This window comes from Grus americana, chromosome Z (assembly GCF_028858705.1).
Source record: "Grus americana isolate bGruAme1 chromosome Z, bGruAme1.mat, whole genome shotgun sequence".
Lineage (NCBI taxonomy): Eukaryota > Metazoa > Chordata > Aves > Gruiformes > Gruidae > Grus > Grus americana.
In genome coordinates this window covers 20084347-20103405 of record NC_072891.1, presented here as the reverse complement: position 1 = coordinate 20103405, position 19059 = coordinate 20084347, and the positions used below count along the sequence as shown (strand labels likewise).

Genomic DNA, 19059 nt, shown 5'->3' with positions numbered 1-19059 from the left:
CACATCTGTGTGTAATTTTTTTAATTTATCATCTCCCTAGGACATTTTCCCTGTGAGAAACCCAAATGTGAAATGCAGCCCTTTCAGATCTTGTTTGGTGTTTTATACAAGGAGCATTTCCTAAATACATTTACAGAACAAGATTTTACCAGCTGGTGTTTACTACCAGGCATAGATGCCTAAGTGCATGTGTGGTTGGCTCTGCACATTCCTCTGTTATTTCCTCTGAGTGAGCAAGCAGGTATGAATTTAAGGCGAGGTGTGAATTAACTTAAGGGGGACTTAAGGGAGAGACTTAAGGGAGAGCCTTTCTGCTCCTTACGGCTGCAGACCTGTGAAGTCTCATGCACTAAATATGCAACCTGCTGCTTTGGGCTGTTTCACCTTTGTAAGCAGATTTGGCTGGGGGACTGAAATGGTTACTGCCCTTAGCTGTGCTCCCTGACCCTCTGATCAAACTTACCCTCTATCTCTTACTAAGGGACTGCCCAGTGGGATTTGCATAGGCTCCTCAGCCCCACAGGTTACAGCCTGACCTATTAATATAAACCACTGTCAGTTTTAGTTGATGCTAATGCCAGAAGAAATGGGCAGTGGTTTACATTACTCTGCTGACCTGTGAACTATGGGGGAGATGTTGGGTTGTTTGTTTTATTTTTTTTAAACCAGGCTTTTGCCATGTTGTAGTTGTGAAGGGGTCAGGGATAGCACATCCATTTCTAATTCATCTGCTCATTATAACCTTGCACTTTTGTTCCCCCTTGGTTTTTAGCTGCAATCTTCACTTCCATGCTTGAAGTATTTCTTTTACTTCCCAGAGGATAGTTGCATTGGATTTTGAAGATGAAGTTGTCTACTATTGCTAATTGCTGTCACGTCGTGGCTACCAATAGCACTTTGGTTTATACAAGACTTCAACATAATGCTTTAATTTTTACACTTTAAATTCACTGATTAGTCCAAGATTACATGTGAAAACAGGCATGAGCTAGTGCATGTAAATATCTGCCAGCTGGCAACTGTGATTAGAAGAACTGTATTTCAAGTAATTATATACTGCATAAGATGGATGCCTGCAAATACTTGCCTGAGTGTAGTCTCCCTTTGACATGTGTTAAACATGTTAGGTCCTCTCTTCTCCTCTCCTCTTCTGTTCTCTCCTTTCCTCTCCTCTGTTCCTCTGCGCTTGTCTTTCTCTGTGCTTTTCTTTCTATGCAATGCAATGCAATGCAATGCAATGCAGTGCTGTGCTGTGCTGTGCTATCCCATCCCATCCCATCCTATCCTATCCTATCCTATCCTATCCTATCCTATCCTAGCTGGGTTCTTCTACCCACATATACCAGAAGTATATGAACAACCTACCCAAATGCAACATACATTATGTTGGTTTTCTCATCTTCTTCACAAGAGAGAAGAGTTAAGCATTTTGTTTTGGATCTATCAATTACCATTTGCATTCATGAAGAAAAAGCTTTCCTGCTCTCCTGTATTTCCAGCATAACCCTTCATTTTATTTGGCAGCCTACTGGCAGTGTCCTCAGCCCACTCGAGACACAGGATTCCCAAATGGCAAGGTGGACACATACAAGTTTAGATTGATTCAGTTCCCACTAACATCAGTGGCAGCAACTTTTGGTATTCAGAGATCTATTTATGGCTAGCTTTATTCCTTTTTTCCTTTCCTGTAGATCTTTCTTTAGAGCAGAAATTTCCATCTCTCTGGTGGCTCATCTGTTTCACTGAATTCTTCGGTTGTTTGCTGTTTCTTGTCAAGGCTCTGGCAGTGTGAATAAAGTCCAAGAGGGGGGACAGGGGAAATTGAGACTTATTTTCTGTTTATTTACACTGATTTCATTGAAGAGCAACATCAGGGCATCCCATAGAGTTTGATCAGGATAGAAGTGGTGTAAAGGGGAGGAGAGTCAGCCCCCCTGGATCCATGTTAAAGTTGTGCAGACAGTACTGGTGATGGATGGGGATTTCCCCCATTAGTTGTGAGGTCGGGGTAGCTCATTGATCATTCTGCTAAACTTCCTGCGGAAGATCCCACAAAATGCTTGTTTCTGTCTGACCTTTTTTTAGTTCTAGCAGTAATCTTTGAGTGAAATGTTTAATTCATCTTCACCTAAACACTGATTAAAAAGTACCATTTGATGCTGGCAGGATAAACACTACTGAAACATCTGAGCTCACCTGTTAAATGGCATGATCTCACTTTATTCCTTAAAGTAACTGTCCACATCCCTTCAAAGGGGAAGGCAAAAATTTATTCTTTTAAAGATTCTTTCAGCAGTGAGATGATTCAGTGTGATTTTCTTCTAGCCGCATGAGCTGTGCTAGTGAGGCAGAGCTGTCCTGTCAGCAATGTGCCCAGTGTCAGAGCAATCCCTGTCCTGCAGGAAGGTATGCAACCTACTTGGCGTTGGTTTTTCTTTTTTTCAGTTGTGTGTGCGTTTTTTTTTCTTTCTTTCTTTTGGCAGACGTCCTTGAGCATTTGAGACGGATGTGAGAGAGTTTTTAGTCCTCATGCAAAACAACCAACTAAACATAACAGATTACATCAGCTAAGGCTTTTCAATTCCTGGATGGCAGCAGAGTGCTAATCCAACCTTCATCCTGGATTTCATAAACTGAAACAAGGGAGGCTGGCAGGAGCAGCACTGCCGGATTGAGGAAGCTGACGACGGTGCAGCATGTGGGCAACACACTGTATAAAGCTCATAAACTTGTAGGCTGATGTGTGCAGCTACCACTTTGGATTCTGTACCGCTACTTCCCTCGGCACAAGGCACCAGCAGGCTGAGCATTAAAGCCTGTTCTTTGGGACGGAGCATTTACCCCTGCAAGACATGAAGGGCTTCCTGTTTCTCACACTCCTCCTGATGCCCGTGCACGCTGGAACTGCTTGGAGTGCGAAATACGCAGTAGATTGTCCCGAGCCCTGTGACAGTAACGCATGCAAAAGTACCTTGCGCTGTAAGCGAACAGTGCTGGATGACTGTGGCTGTTGCAGAGTGTGTGCAGCTGCTCTGGGGGAGACTTGCTATCGTACGGTCTCGGGTATGGATGGTGTCAAGTGTGGTCCTGGGCTGAAGTGCCAGTTTTACACTGAGGAGGATGACTTTGGTGATGAATTTGGTATCTGCAAAGGTAACAATATTCACTTTGCATGCACCCACTGTGGCAATTTGACAGCAACCTACATATAGAGCTTACCTCCTGCTTGAAAAGTCTAAAATGGGATTTTTCCAGCTCAGCCCTTTGTCAAGAAGACAGTGAAAAATACCTGCTGGTATTAAAAGGTGTAACATGTAGGCAGGACAGGGTTATTAATGTGAGAATATTATTTAGGCTTGGGGACATGCGTGAGGAAATACGGATGGGGTGTGCTCGGAGATCAGATTTTTGATTGGGACTTGGAAGACCCAGGCACTAGTCCTGATTCTTCCGCTGATTTGGTGGGTGGCTTTCTATAAATTGCAAAGACTTTAACCCTGCAAGTCCAACATTGTCATGGGGTCCCTGCCCCTGCTGCGCTCTCCTTGGGGTGAGATTCCCTCCAGCACTGCCAGCTGCCTGCCCAGGGACCAAGTGCTCTCTCTGGGGTCTGGGAGATGGAGATAACAGTGCTGCCTGAGCACCTGGGCACATTGTTGTGTTCAATTCAGTCTTGCCTTTGAGGTGCTCAGCCACCCTAGGGATCCGTTCAGGGGAGGCAAACAGAGACTCTCCTGCCTGAAAGAAGGGAATAACAGAACAGAAGCCGACTGTGAGATGAGCAGCTAGCCACTGCTCTCAGCTTATTCCAGGTATGCTGCATGATGATTTCTTTAGTCATAGACTATAATGACATTTTTCCTTTAAGAACTATCCTCACTCCATGCAAAAAAAGGAGAATCTTTAAAAGAAGAGGAGGTATTAAAAAACTAAAAGTAGGATGAAAGTTTTTGTAAAGTATGAATGCAATGAGTTTTCCTATGTTAGTGTACCACTTCAGTAAGTAGATACAGATACGCCTTTGAATAACTTCCTTAAAAGTGGAGATATTCTGGCAGTTAAATATCAGGAATATTAACAGCCTCAGTTAAAGTAATGACTTAGGACCAGATGCTGCAAAAATCACTCAGGCTGACTCACATACAGCACACATTTACATTGGTATTTAAAAACAAATTCATGTGCATGTTTGAGGGTGAAAACCAAAATACTACTTTTATTTCTAAAGACTACAATTCATGCATAAAGATCATATCTTTGGTGCACCCACCAGAAAAGTATTTTACTGAGATAGTTGACTGATCTTCAGTTTATTAAAAATTACTTCAGCGCAAGATACCACCTATAATTATTTCAACAGGTCTTTTGAATGATTATATACTTTTCACTGTCCTCATAGGAATTTCTTTGCAATAGCACACTTCAAATGGGAAAAAAAGAAACATTGAGGGACATGAGATCTGAATCCCTGTAGCTGAATCTTGGAAGCTCTGTAGAAAATGTAAAGTAAAATTTTTTTTTTCCAGCAGGTCAGCAGAAAAACTCTCATTAATTTCAATAAAGCCATATCATGACTTAGAGTTGCAAATTGGTATTTAAGGCTTATACTCCCCTTATATTTATTTGCACTAAATATTATAGACATAAATTCTAATTCTTTTTCTTTTTTCATCTCGTCTCTGAGATAGTACAACCTCTCTGTATGTATGTGAATTTTATCAGGCAAAGTATGGGGCCAAGTATTGTTTTTTTTATATTTCCATTTATAGCTATGATACCAGATCATTTACTTATTTTAATAACTTCCATGTTTGTAATAATTCACAGTCAGGATGGCTAAATTCTCTGGTTGCCTGTGACTGATTTACTTTGAAGTTGTGGAAAAAAGACCTGAACTCTCTGTTCTTCAATTTCTTATTCCTAAAATGGGTAAAACATGGACAGTATATGTTTCAGAGCAATTTTTTTTAGTACTTTTACTATTATAAGGGCGCATCATGTTATTATCAATAGCAATGTCATTGTTGTCCAAAACAGACTAAGGAATACAGGTGCTCTGTACTTTTATTGGTAAATAGCCTCTAAACCTGAGGTATAAGTGTCATAGTAAAGAACCTGCTTTTGCTTCCCTTAGATCACTGGGAGCTATTTGCAATTTCTTTAGGAGCAGGCTTCTGCTGAACAAAACCTTCTAACAGCAAAATTGATTCAGATCTATTCAGATCTCAGTTTCATCAAATCTGAAGAGCAGCATCAATGCCAGGATTATTCCACAGGGAGCCAAGTGCTTTGGGCTCAGGCTTGTTTCCATGCTGTTGTGCACAGCTTTGCATTCCACCTCTCTGGGCTGAGCAGCTGAGCACCTGCAGTGGGCAGATTGATGCTCCATGTGGTGTGTGCTGTCAGGCTGTCCCTCAGGGAGAATTGTGCACACAAAAACTGTTTCGCTTTGGCAGGATTTTGTTTTTGGTTTATGTGGACAAACAACAGATCAAAGAGTGTCCTTGCTTGTAAGGGGAGTATGGTGAGGCTTAGTGAGGTCCTCCAGGCTGGAGGGGTTCACTGTGCAGTGCCTAGGAGGGAATTGGTTGACTTTACAGTGCTTTTCATGTATAAAAGCATACTCATTGGACAAGCAGAGCATTATAAAATGTTGGTTTCATTTTGGGGCATTAGCCTCATTTTCAGATAGCCTAGGCTGTATGGCAAAACTAAATATTTGCAGATTCAAGAGGAGACTGGACAAATTGAGAAGGATAACTGTGTTGTGAGGTGTTGTATGCACAGAAACTATGTCTGGTTCAGTAGGTCCCAGAGCTGAAAATGGGGGACAGTATGATGTGGGGAGGTATCATTTGTACTTACCATGGTCATCTTCTTTCTTAAGTGTTTTGCGGAAGCCAGGGCTGGATGGATCCTTGGTCCAGTCCTGAATGATCATTCATCTGCCCTTAGGAGTTGAACTCTCCAGGACTTGCCATTTAAGGTGACCATGCACCCTGAGTTGGCAAGGACAGGCCTTTCTCCTGGGACATCCCAAGCTTCTCTTGGGATGTTCTCTTGTTTGGAGGGTTGGAAAGGGGATGTTGGAGTTGGATTTTCCTTGTCTCCATCTCTTCAGCTATGGTCCTGGGAGGGTACCCTGTTCAACAACAAGGCAGAGGAAGACAAGGGCTGTGACCCCCGGTTTAAACCCTTGGGGAAGTTATGCTATCCAGCATGTGATACATGTCAGCTATGGGATGAGGCAAATCTTCTGCACTTGACTTAATTTTTTTTTGAAAAACATTTGGTCCCATCCTGACAGCTGCTCTTTGGTGCTCCTCTGTGAGTGTGCTCAGGGATGGGAGATTTAAATTGGGGCAGTATGTGACCAGACACAGCATAACCAGGCAGCTGCCTTAGTGCCACTGATACCTTTAAAGCATACTCAGTCTTTAGGCTGGAGATATAGGTGAGGTCTTTGCTGTCTGTGATGGGAAGGCAGACCTTTGCTGTCTGAGAAGCTGTTGCACAGGGGAAAAGCTCTTCCCCTAGAGCCTGGAGCCTCTCCAGGCGGAGGGCGCATTTGCTGGATAGCTCCTTGGGGTCGGGGCGGCAGCCTCCACCAAGCCTACGTGCAGTGGCCCCAGCCACAAGCAGCCTGGCGCCAGGAATAGATTGCAGCTATAAATCATGACAGTCATGTAAGTCAGATAATATCATGCCCAAATAGTGAATTCAGGAACTTTCTGAAGTCATCTTCTTTTCTAAATCCAATGCTAATCCTTTCACTACATCTTCTGTGATTACGTAGTTACATACTCATATTGCCTTTAATTTGCATTTTTATACTACGAGTGTAGTATTTGAGAAGGATACTGATAGCAATAAAAAATAAAAATAAGTTATAGAAAAAGAAATTGTGTATATAATGTGTATCAAGGTTTGTTAAAAATGTAAAATACTTGTAACAAGCAGTCGGCATGCTGAAATCCTGTAGTTAAGTTTTAGGTGACCTCCACTCAAAGCTTTTCCACTTTTAAGGATATAAGCAGATAAAAGAGTGCTGGCAGCTGACTTAGATCACTGAGGACTGCTTCGTTATATTATTTTTTTCAGAGTGTCCCTATGGTACCTATGGAATGGAATGCAGGAAAACCTGCAACTGTCCCTCTGGCATCTGTGATAGAGTAACTGGGAAGTGTTTGAAGTTTCCATTTTTTCAACTGTCTGCTTCAAAGCCTCCAAATCGACGAAAAATAGTTTCACACACAGGTAAGACTTATTGGGGGAGTTGATTTTTGCAGAAATCACATTGTACATGATCTGCTACCACTCTGTGTACACTATGTATGAGTGATGTGTGCTTTGGTGGAGCTGTGCAAACAGCTAACAACACAAGGTACGCTTTTATGTCTTATTGGCAGCTCCTTTAACATAAGGCAAGGAATTAGGTGAGCTGTGATACATGGTAAAAACATTTTGAAAACCTAACATGGGTGAAATACTTTGCAGCTGTTGCATGCACTAGCAGTAAAATGTCACCTGTGCAATGGGAGGCTATGCTAGGATTTGCATTAGTCAGTTCAGATGCAATGCATGTAACTGCTTTGTGTAGAATAGGATTTCACTACGTTGCATTTACTACTGTTAGCTAATGTAGTAAAAATAACAATTTTTTTCCCCATGAAGACAGAGCTTTATACATTTTCAGATGTCAGTGAACTGTTTTATGAATGTTTTATTGTAGTCATTTATCACAGTATCTATCTCTGAAATAAGTTCCTACCTTTAAGATTATGTCTGAAGCCTGTAACAGATCTTTCCAGAATTTAAAAAAAAGGCATATGTGAGAAACTGGAGTGTTTTGAGGCAGGAAGGAGAGATCACTGAAGTTTTTAAAGCTGGGATTTAAATTTCTTCCTCTTTTATTCTCCATCTGATGAATCTGAGGTATATTTGACTGAACAATGTTTACTTTAAATTTAAACACCAATCAAAATCAATACAAATGTAAAGATTTTAAATAAATATCACCGATTTAATCCTAGACCTACTGGGAGCTTTTCTAGGATTTGACTCAAAAGTCTTTGAATTTTTTTCTCCTCCAGCTGCAGTTTGTGTGCCTTATTTTGATTTTGTATTGTTATATTAAGCTATCCAGAGTTTGCTGCCTTAATAAATGATTTACCTTTTCCCCACTCTCTGTTTAGAGGAAGTTAGACAGAATCAAACTTCTCCAGCTTATGTTTATACCACATTTAAAATGATCTTGAAAAAAACCTTTGTGAGATGGATCAGTCCTGATCCTTTTGTACTTTTCTACATGATTGTGCTCTTTTGCCTTTCCAAGTTTTGTTTATTACCAAGGGTGTTGAAATAATATGAAAAAATATTCCTATCTTGCTTTTTTCTGTATCTAGCCTATATTCCAAATCTTTCCAGGTAGCCTGTTTTCATCAGTTCCTCCTCCCCTTTCCTCTCCCTCCCTTGCCTTTGATTCCAAACCTTTGGCTGCCTCAATAGCAGCTTGTCTGATCTCAGCCAGGAAGAGATCCTGACCTTACAGAAACAAATGGTATTTTTTACCCAGGCAAAGGTTTCACACCGAGTTCTGTCCTCAGAGGTCTGTCACAGGAAGTAGACCAGGGACTCTATGGGTAGTACTGCACTGGGATGGTCACGTAGGGTTGCATTTAATATTGGTCTTCAGAGGTAGCTATAGCATCTAGGGCAGATCCTCAACAAATTAAAACAGCTGTGAATGCTTCTGTATTTTAAACAGGTGAGTTCTGGCCTGTATAATCTATAAAGACATTATAGCTACATATACCCTAGTAAATTTAATGGTGATGCAGTGTGTTCCTGTCTATTGCAATTTGACCGTCTTCATGGTCAAACAGTAGGGCAGTGGCTGGTGTGCGTTGTCCCAGCCTAGCAAGCCATGCCAAACAACCTCAGCCACAGCTCAGGAACCAGTGTCCGCCAGGGACCATTTCCAGTAGACAAGCTGGATATCTTTTATGTTTTTTGGGGGAGTAAGAGAGTTTAGTGGCATGCACCACGCCATTCCATGTCAGCTGGCCCCAGTCAGAGAGTAGTTCCAGGCATGTTTAATTTACTGCTGTAGCTATTGAGGATGTGCTGCTTGGTCCTATGCCACATTGGAGTGTTACAGTGAGAACTGGAAACTGAACTCAAATCAACTGCTCTATGCTTAGACTATTAGAAAACACATCTGGCTTATGCCATAATTTGGCAGAAATATTGCAACTAGATAATTGGAGGCATTCAGGGAGATTCCTGCAAGATTTGTCAGCTAAGGTTTTTCTGAAGTGTTCCCAAAACCAGGGACATTGTTGCAGGACAATATTTTGATTCTCTCATTTTCATGAAATCCACTTTTATTTTTGTATATTTTCAGAGAACGACATGGCATCAGGGGATGGCAATTCTGTAAAAGAGGAATTCGTTAAGGAGAAAGCTATTCACTCTCCGGTAATGAAATGGCTAAATCCTCGCTGATATTTACTTATAAGACTTTCAAGTGAATGCATTTCTCGCAGATTATTGAATATGCAACAACACACTTTAAGAACAAAGTAGATCTATAGCATATGAAAATGTAACCTCTGAAGACCAATTGTGATTCTGTTTTTCATGAGAAAAATGTTTACTAAAAATAGACTGTACAGTGTATATGATTTTTTATATTTGTTTTGATAAGTATTTGAACAGAGAAATGTATTGTGGATACCTGAATGTATAGTAATATTAAAAATCCAACATGATTCAACCCTCCTCATTTAAATAATGCCAGAGGCCAACTCTTGCAGCCTGAGGCCAGGAAAGCTCTCACTGAATTCAGTGGACAGTTTGGGTGAGTGAAACTATTGGTGTGGAGCCAATGCGAAAGAAATGTACATCAACAATCCCAGGATAGAAAGCAACACCCCTGAATCACAAGAATAATAATAACATAGGAGCACACAGTGTGAATTAAATAAACCAACCTTAGATGTTAGTCATTTTCTGGTTTTTGGAAGTTTGGTGACAAATCCTTGGAGCTAAATATGCCTTTCTTCAGTGAGAAAACACCCAGCATTTCAGTTTATAGATTGGGGATATCTTAGCTGAGACACTGCAGACATATCTTGTATTGAGGTGAATTTCTAAATTTAAATTCTGTACAGAGAAACAGCAGCTTGGTAAATTATACAGATTTGTAGAGGGGGATCTGAAATGAAAGAAGCTGCTTAGCATTATTTAAATATATATGTTTCGATAAAGCAGCTACTTTGATGCCATTAAGGTGACGTCTGCATTTCTTGGGGAAGAGTGTGTCCAATGCCAGAGGCCAGCAAATGGACCTTTGTACTTTCCATCTTCATCGCTGGCTGCGGCCCAGCTGCGACTCACAGGGAGTTCATCTGGTCCAGTGTAGGGAGGACTTGGACCCTCAGGGAGTCATAGTGCAGCCACAGCCTACAGTACTTTGGTACCCAGTCCTTCTTTTCTTACTTGCGTGAGCAAGCAGTCCCATCTCAGCCATAAAAATCCACACTGAGATGGGTTTGCTAATATCTCTGGAAACAATCGGATCCTGAGATAATGGAAATTGATGTAGCTGTGTCAGAGTGAACCAGGATTTCACGAGTTTAGCAACTGCCTCATAATGCAGAGTGCTCTCATTAGAAATGTGGTTTGAATTGAGTATTTCCTTTGAAATCAATGTGAGCTTTGACAGTGACTTCAGTGAAAGAAGGAGCACACAGTACCACAGCCAAAGTTTGGTGCAGGGTCTGAAAACATACTTTTAAAACTATGAACAAGAAAAACTTCAAAGCCTTTGAAGAGTCCAAATTGTGATCCACAGTCAATGTCAGTGGAAAGCAGGCTGCTTTCACCTGGCAAAGCAGCGCTGAACTGTGCTGCTCTAGAACAAGAGGACAATGACAGCAGTAGTCATCCAAACATCAGTACAGCAGTGCAGGCTCTCCTGCTACGGTAATTGGAGACACATAAACATAAATCTCAAACTAGCATATATCGCATTTGAACCTGCATTGAGTGTTAGGTCTGAGAGGGAGAAATATTATCTTGGGCTATTTACAAGCAAGTGTATTGATTCTCATCTACTGATATCAAAAGTAATTTTTTCTTGATTTCAGTGAAAGCAGGATCAAACCCATGGTCCTTCAGCAGACTGAAGAGAATTATTTAAAGACTGTAGTAAATATTTGCATACATTATTACTATTTTGCAACAGTGTCATAAATGACATTGAGAGTTCTTGAATGTAAATCTAATAAGATGGTTGGTTTTAAAAAGTATATGATTATTATTGTTCAATAAAAAAACAAGTGAAAGCATCACTGTCAATTGTATCTATCCATTAATGACAGAGTAAGACTGTTGTTGGTGGCATAGCCATGGTGCATGCACACTAGGCAGAGTTCTGCTCCCAAATCCACAAAAATGCTTTCACAATGGCTGCATCTATTCCAGTGAATGTGCTGGGGACCATTCTCCATTGCTGAAGCTGAGTGGTGGCCTGTGTCCAGAATGGATGCGTCCATACCATTCAATCGTCTTCACCTCCAAAACAAGGTGGCTGAATCCAGGTTGCCTGCTGGGGCCAACCCCAGTGCAGGAAGGGTTTGGGAGTCCTCTCGCTGGCCTGGCCACCGCTGTGCCAGGAACCATTTAGCCCTGGGGCAGTGACTGCAACTCCTTGGCACTGTTTGATTTGCCATAGAGGAGTAACCTGTAGATCCACATCTGGCAAGTCAGGAGAAAGGAGAAGGAGAGAGATGCCTGCAAACCTTTTTGGGATGTTTTCTTCTGTTTTCCATAAAATCTATAAAATGCTTTCACATTTCCTCAGTTGCTCCAGTGACAGATTGCTCCACACAGAATAGGTTCCAGGATGAAAATATAATATAAGCAAGTTTCATGCATTATCCTTTGAAACATCTACATGTTGCTACTAGTGGCAATGGGAGTACAGTGGCAGAAGAAATAATGCAAATGATCATAGAATCACAGAATCATTTAGGTTGGAAAAGACCTTTAAGATCATCGAGTCCAACCGTTAACCTAGCACTGCCAAGTCCACCACTAAACCACGTCCCTAAGCACCAGATCTATGCGTCTTTCGAATACCTCCAGGGATGGTGACTCAACCACTTCTCTGGGCAGCCTGTTCCAATGCTTTGACAATCCTTCTGGTGAAGAAATTTTTCCTAATATCCAACCTAAACCTCCCCTGGCACAACCTGAGGCCGTTTCCTCTTGTCCTATCACTTGTTACTTGGGAGAAGAGACCAACACCCACCTGGCTACAACCTCCTTTCAGGTAATTGTAGAGAGTGATAAGATCTCCCCTCAGCCTCCTTTTCTCCAGGCTAAACAATCCCAGTTCCCTCAGCTGCTCCTTACAGGACTTGTGCTCTAGACCCTTCACCAGCTTCGTTGCCCTTCTCTGGACACGCTCCAGCACCTCAATGTCTGTCTTGTAGTGAGGGGCCCAACACTGAACACAGTACCTGAGGTGCAGCCTCACCAGTGCTGAGTACAGGGGGACGATCACTTCCCTGGTCCTGCTGGCCACACTAGTTCTGATGCAAGCCAGGATGCTGTTGGCCTTCTTGGCCACCTGGACACACTGCTGGCCCATCTTCAGCCGGTTGTCAACCTACACTCCCAGGTCCTTTTCCGCCAGGCAGCTTTCCAGCCACTCTTCCCCAAGCCTGTAGCGTTATATGGGGTTGTTGTGACCCAAGTGCAGGACCTGGCACTCAGCCTTGTTGAACATCATACAGTTGGCCTCGGCCCATTGATCCAGCTTATCCAGATCCCTCTGTAGACCTTTCCTGCCCTCCAGCAGATCAACACTCCCACCCAACTTGGTGTCATCTGCAAACTTACTGAGGGTGCACTCAATCCCCTTGTCCAGATCGTTGATAAAGATATGAAAGAGATAATATCTTAATAAAGGTATTAAAGAGAGCTGTCCCCAGTACTGAGCCCTGGGGAACACCACTTGTGACTGGCCACCAACTGGATGTAACTCCATTCACCACAAGTCTTTGGGCCCAGCCATCCAGCCAGTTTTTTACTCAGTGAGGCATACGGCCGTCTAAGCCATGAGCAGCCAGTTTCTCCAGGAGAATGCTGTGGGAAGCAGCATCAAAGGCTTTAATAAAGTCCAGGTAGACAACATCCACAGCCTTCCCTGAAGGATCTACCTTTCATAAACCTTTCATGCTGGAGTGGCCTGATCACCTGATTGTCCTGTATATGCTGTGCAACGGCACTCAAGATGATCTGCTCCACAGCCTTCCCTGGCACCAAGGTGAGTCTGACAGGCCTGTAGTTCCCTGGATCCTCCTTCTGGCCTTTCTTGTAGATGGACGTCACATTTGCTAACTTCCAGTCAACTGGGACCTCCCTGGTTGGCCAGGACTGCTGATCAATGAAGGAAAGTGGCTTGGTGAGCACTTCTGCCAGCTCCTTCAGTACCCTTGGGTGGATCCCAGCTGGCCCCATAGACTTGTGTGTGTCTAAGTGGTGTAGCAGGTCACTAACCATTTCCCCTTGGATTATGGGGGCTTCATTCTGCTCCCCATCGCTGTCTTCCAGCTCAGGGGGCTGGGTACCTGGAGAACAACTGGTCTTACTGCTCAAGACTGAGGCAAAGGAGGCATTAAGTACCTCAGCCTTTTCCTCATCCTTTATCACTATGTTTCCCCCCACATCCAATAAAGGATGGAGATTCTCCTTAGCCCTCTTTTTGTTGTTGATGTATTTATAGAAAGGTATTTTTTTATTGTCTTTTATGGCAGTAGCCAGATTAAGTTCTAGTTGTGCTTTGGCCCTTCTCATTTTCTCCCTGTATAGCCTAACGACATCTGTGTAGTCCTCCTGAGTTGCCTCCCCTTTCTTCCAAAGGCCATAAACTCTCTTTTTTTCCCTGAGTTCCAGCCAATGCTCTCTATTCAGCCAGGCTGGTCTTCTTCCCCATCAGCCTGTCTTTCAGCACATGGGGACAGTCTGCTTCTGCACCTTTCAGATTTCCTCCTTTGAAGAGTGTCCAGCCTTCCTGGACTCCTTTGCCCTTCAGTACTGCCTCCCAAGGGACATGAAGTGATGTTCATGGAACCAAGGGCTCTTCACCAGCCTCTTCTTTATTTTCCACCCTTTCATCTTTCTGTCTTTCCTTTCACAGCTCTCCTGGTTTCCCACTGCACACTCCAACTCATTTCCCCTATTTTGCACATGTGGATTTTCTTTTAGACATTTTTTATTTCTTCACCCAACTCTGTGTTCCAGATATCCTCTTTTCAGCTGACCTTTCTTTCCCACACAAGCCTGAAGTTAGCTACAGATGCTCTTCTGTCCTGGGGTAAAAGTCATGAGATGGTTCATCACACAATGTGCTCCTGACATCTAGTTTCTAGATTTGTTTTTAGTGGGGTTGTATATTCTTTCCAGTACGAATTTGTTTGGCAAATAGCCTTCATTTCTAGTAGGTAGACTTTATTTTCTCAACTACTAAATAGTAAGCTAGTAATATATGTACCACCTCTTATTTTATATTTAATGTGCAACAACACTGATAAGAAGTATGCTGTAATGCAATATTATAGTTTCTACTACAGCCTGTATTATAGGATGCTGCAGACACCGTTACAGCTCAAAAAATATATTATCATATATTTTAGAGTGATGTCTGAAATATGCAGAATAGAAAATCCTGAAATATATTGAGAAGTATTCCATCCATGATTCAAATAATATACAATAATTTCCACTGTAGACCAACTTTTAATGAAAAACAGCATTATCAGCTTCAACTGTGCAAAACATCTTTAACGTACTTTAATGCACCATTTCATTATATAAATACATTCACACAAGTATTGTGAGATGTATCACTGCCTAATCAATATAGTGTGATTAACAATATGAATTTGCCACTCTGATCTGCTGGGACATTCATATTAGTGCAAACACACCAAAGTATATATTTTAAATGAAAATATATTTATTATCACCTCTGTACATGCTTGCTATCTATTTAAATGGACTGTCAGGTCACAGCAGTGCTTTGAAAGTATTTCCTGACACCTGCAAAGTTGGTAAATATTTCCTGTTTTTGTTGTGTCTGCTGAAAATAGGAATTTTACAAGTTGGACTGATAACTTGACAGGCACCACGATCTCTAGTTTGGCAGGTTGTAATGTGGTTTCCACTGGGGTTTGTGACTGTCCGAGGAAACTTGGGCTGACAAACTGGCATGTTCTGGTTTTCTTGCTCTCCCAAAATAGGCACCAGCGCTATTCAAGTGTAGTCAATTGTCCATCTATCTTCTGGGTGGCCACAGAACATGCACAACACATATACGTGGCTTAATTTTTGTGGAATGGGTGAGTATAGCTATTAAATAGGTGTTAATGCAGCAAGACCTCCGAATGCTGAAGCATTCCTTCCCATCTCCTCACGCAGCAGCTGCCAGCGACCCATGTACATGTGCTGGGTCCCTCGGTCGTGGCTGGGCTGGTTGAGTCGCACCCACGCCTGGAGAGCCTGGTGTTTCTGCAGGCACTGCTGGAATCTGGCCGCAGCCCTGGCAACCCCGGCAGCCCCATGTGCCCCACACTGCCTTCCTGCAGGATTTTCAGGGCAGGCAAAGTGCTCTATGTGAACAAACAAACCTGTGTTTGGATGAAGAAGATGACAGAGATTTCCTTAACTTTGTTAGTACACTATGCTCCTGAACATCCCTGATCCCCTCCTATCCATTGTGCTTCCAAAGTAGATGCAACTCAGGTTCATGTGACAGCTCCCTTCCTACTTGTGAAAGTTATCAGGTAAATGTTCGTCTGAAATTAAAGGCAATGGTTGATTATACATGAGCTGATGTTCACCTTTCTAATGAGACACAGATTAATTTTTCTTGAAATGACATGATTGATGCAGTCTTTCTGCTCTGTAAATGCTGAGCCGATAAAAATGGGACAACTGAAATCATATGAACATTACTTGAAAATATCTTTCTTCCTCACAAGAGAAACATCTATTTTTGAAGAACAAATAATGGATTGGAATGCCATTGAAATCCAAACACAATATTAGTATGTTCCTGAAAAAAAAAAGGTACAATGCTGGGGGAGAATGCACCAGAGCCCTTGCAGCTGTGTCACACTTTCCTGTTTGTTATTTTTAGTTTTCCATTCCCGCTTTTTATTTTGGGCTTTGCTTTGCTTCCTATGCAGCTTCCCTTTAACTCCTGTAGAGCTCCCTCTTACATATTTCAGGCATTTGGGTCTTTTTTTTTCTTCAAAGGAAATCCAAGCAATACTGTCCAGTTTCAGGAACTCATGTTTCTCTTGGCAGTGGTTGAGTTCTTGGTTTTCTAAAGGCATTTAGGAAATTTACATTGCTAGTTTTCAGCTTTGAACATGCTCAGGCTTTATAAGCATAGGAAAAGAGCAGCACACGAGAGCCCTAGTCTGCTCTTCAGTATGTCCTGGTCTTTGCACCTGGGAAACCGCCAGTATTCAGTCCCACATTAAAGTTCCAGGCTGACATTTAATAAAAAAAAGGAACAAAATGAGCTCTCGTGAAACACTGTATTATAAAGAAGTTTCCCCCCCCCCTCCTTGTTTATATATTGAAGTGTTTGTAATCATCTTGTACAGCCATACAGCTAATCTATAGAACAGGAAATTCTACCACCGCCTAAAACTGTTACTGAGTGCTCTGCTAGCAGCCTAGCACCTGTTCGCACAGAATTAGTTAGGAACCTCAGCTAATGTTTTAAAAAATGGAAAGGATTTTTGGGAAAAGTTTTATTTCCCCCACAATAAACCTCAATGCAGGGGAATGCACTTCATTGCAGGTGTGCACTCAGAGACTCAGAAATCAGCAGCCACATGCCCAGTCCAAATGGTGGTGTTAAAAAAGCCAAACCAAACCCCTTAAGATTTTGAAACTGATGCCATGATTTCTTGGGACTTGGCTCCCAACTGAGGCTGAAAGCTCAGGGCTGGCAATATTGATACTGCCAAATAGTAAGTACAAAACCAGAACATGCAACAAAGGTGAACAGTGAAAGCATCTGTTTCCCTCCCCTAATTCTTTCATCTCTGTACTTTAAAAAGCCTCCTCAAGTTGCTGAAATTTGGCTGCTACCATGACAAGCAACAATGGCTGGCTCCTTCAGGCCAGTGTGAGCACAGGCTTACCCAGCACTGCCAACCACAGCACCTTTCCACCACCACACCCAGCTTAACATCAATAAAACAATGTTTTGACAAAAACTATGCACAAATGCACTGGGCACAAAATTAAATAATTACCAAGACAGCATAGACTATACCTGGTTCCAGATATTTCCCAGGTCCTGATGGTGTTCAAGTCTATAGCTAGCTTGGCTCTGTCTCAGATAAGTAGATGACCTAGTTTGAGGTTGTTTTCCATCTATCACCAAGATGGACAAAAAGTAGAAGGTGAGATCAGTCTCAGCTGACTCAAAAGGGCAAATGCTGGGACACCAGAAACATGATGACCTCACATAGGAAGTACATGGTAGCTGTTCTCAGCTGTAACACACAGAAGGGTAGAGCTGTCTTGCAGTGCTGCTGCTTACCTTAGGGAAGAGCGTAACATAAGGAGGGAGCAAGAATGATCATATTAGGTCAGACAGAAGACCCTTCTAGCCCAATATCCTCTTCATAATGACCCTTAGCTCCCTGACAGCCATCAAAAAACTGCTAGTCTTTTTCTCAGGACCTCCCCAGGATCTGTCAGCTCTTTCCAGAGACTGGGTCTATCATAACCAACAGGTCAAGGGACTGTCCTGGGAAGAACCTACCAGTGCAGGTAGCAGAGATGCTTGTGCTGTGTTGCTTAATAGCCCTGAAAGACTCAGCTGTTAATGGAGGGGTTGGGCAAACCCCAGTCTACTCACTTCATGAACTGGTGGCCCACCTGCAGCTTGTCACACCTTTTAGTCCAAGATAGGATGACTTCCTTGAAACTCTTTCTTTTGTGTTGTCTCAAGTGACTCTTGAAGAAGCACCATCCAACCTTAATCCATGATTCCACAGTGCTGATTCTCTGACGCGGGCGTCCCAGCTGCCCACAGCATATTAGCAAATTCAGCTGTGGGGTTTGCATCTGCTCTTTCCCCACTTGCCATATGTCTGGGCAGAGCTCAGCTGGGCAATAACCCCCATGCAGCTCCCTGGATGCCTTTGCAGGGTGGTGGGTACTTAAAAGCCCTTTCCAGTTACATAATTTTATTTTTTTTTTTAAATCCTTTTCCTTAGGCTTTTAACTTTGCAGTAGTCTCAGTAATGGAAAGAAAAAACCCAGGCTTAAAGGCTGTTGAAAGGCTGCACTGCTGCAACTGTCTGACGTGGCAGTGGCTGGAATTAACGGGAGAGGAGAGGTTAAAGACCTTAATTCGACAATTAAGACTGAGCCTATAATCAGCTCACTGGCTACACACTGGTCCCTCTTACCATACACTGGATAAGATTTCTTTCTCAGGACACTTAATTTCCTAGGATCAAAATAAAAATGCCAAAAATAGCTCTCTTGGCTGATTGATGTGAACTACCTGGTTCCACGTGTAAGAGTTTCTGCCTATTCCATGTGCTTCTTTCCTGCAAACTATTGGATTATCATAGTCCTAAAATGGCTTATTTTCTTTATTTATGTCTTCAAATGTTGGAATGGAGAGAGCAGTTCTTATCTTTGTGATATTCCCCTCCCCCCCACCCCCGCCATGTTATATTAAGGTGAGGAGATGCTGAAGAGAACAACAGAGAAAGGAGAGAACTATATCATGTCATAGTCAGAGACTCTCTTGTTCCACCAGGACACAAAGTACCTCTATATTACCTGGGGAATTTGGCGGGGAAAAAATAGGTATAATACATAATATATCCACATAAACTGACATATACTTCATACAACACCTGCCATTCTCCTTTTCTGTTTGGTTTGTAGATCCCCAAAACTTTTGACCCACCCAGTCCTGCTTCCAATAAAGGAAATAGGAAA

General features: G+C 42.4%; 1 protein-coding gene across 1 annotated transcript; it reads left to right on the top strand.

The window, feature by feature from the left end:
* The first annotated feature begins 2733 nt into the window (after nucleotides 1-2733).
* Nucleotides 2734-11351, top strand: ESM1 (endothelial cell specific molecule 1). The gene is made up of 3 exons (XM_054809897.1): nucleotides 2734-3153; nucleotides 7102-7257; nucleotides 9407-11351. The coding sequence occupies exons 1-3, from the start codon at nucleotides 2853-2855 to the stop codon at nucleotides 9505-9507; spliced, it is 558 nt and encodes a 185-aa protein (XP_054665872.1). The 5' UTR covers nucleotides 2734-2852; the 3' UTR covers nucleotides 9508-11351.
* Nucleotides 11352-19059: the final 7708 nt, after the last annotated feature.

Coding starts and splice junctions, on each gene's coding strand:
- ESM1 (XM_054809897.1), top strand. CDS start 2,853: ATGAAGGGCTTCCTGTTTCTCACACTCCTCCTGATGCCCGTGCACGCT. Junction 3,154..7,101: donor TGAATTTGGTATCTGCAAAG/GTAACAATATTC, acceptor TATTTTTTTCAG/AGTGTCCCTATGGTACCTAT. Junction 7,258..9,406: donor AAAAATAGTTTCACACACAG/GTAAGACTTATT, acceptor GTATATTTTCAG/AGAACGACATGGCATCAGGG.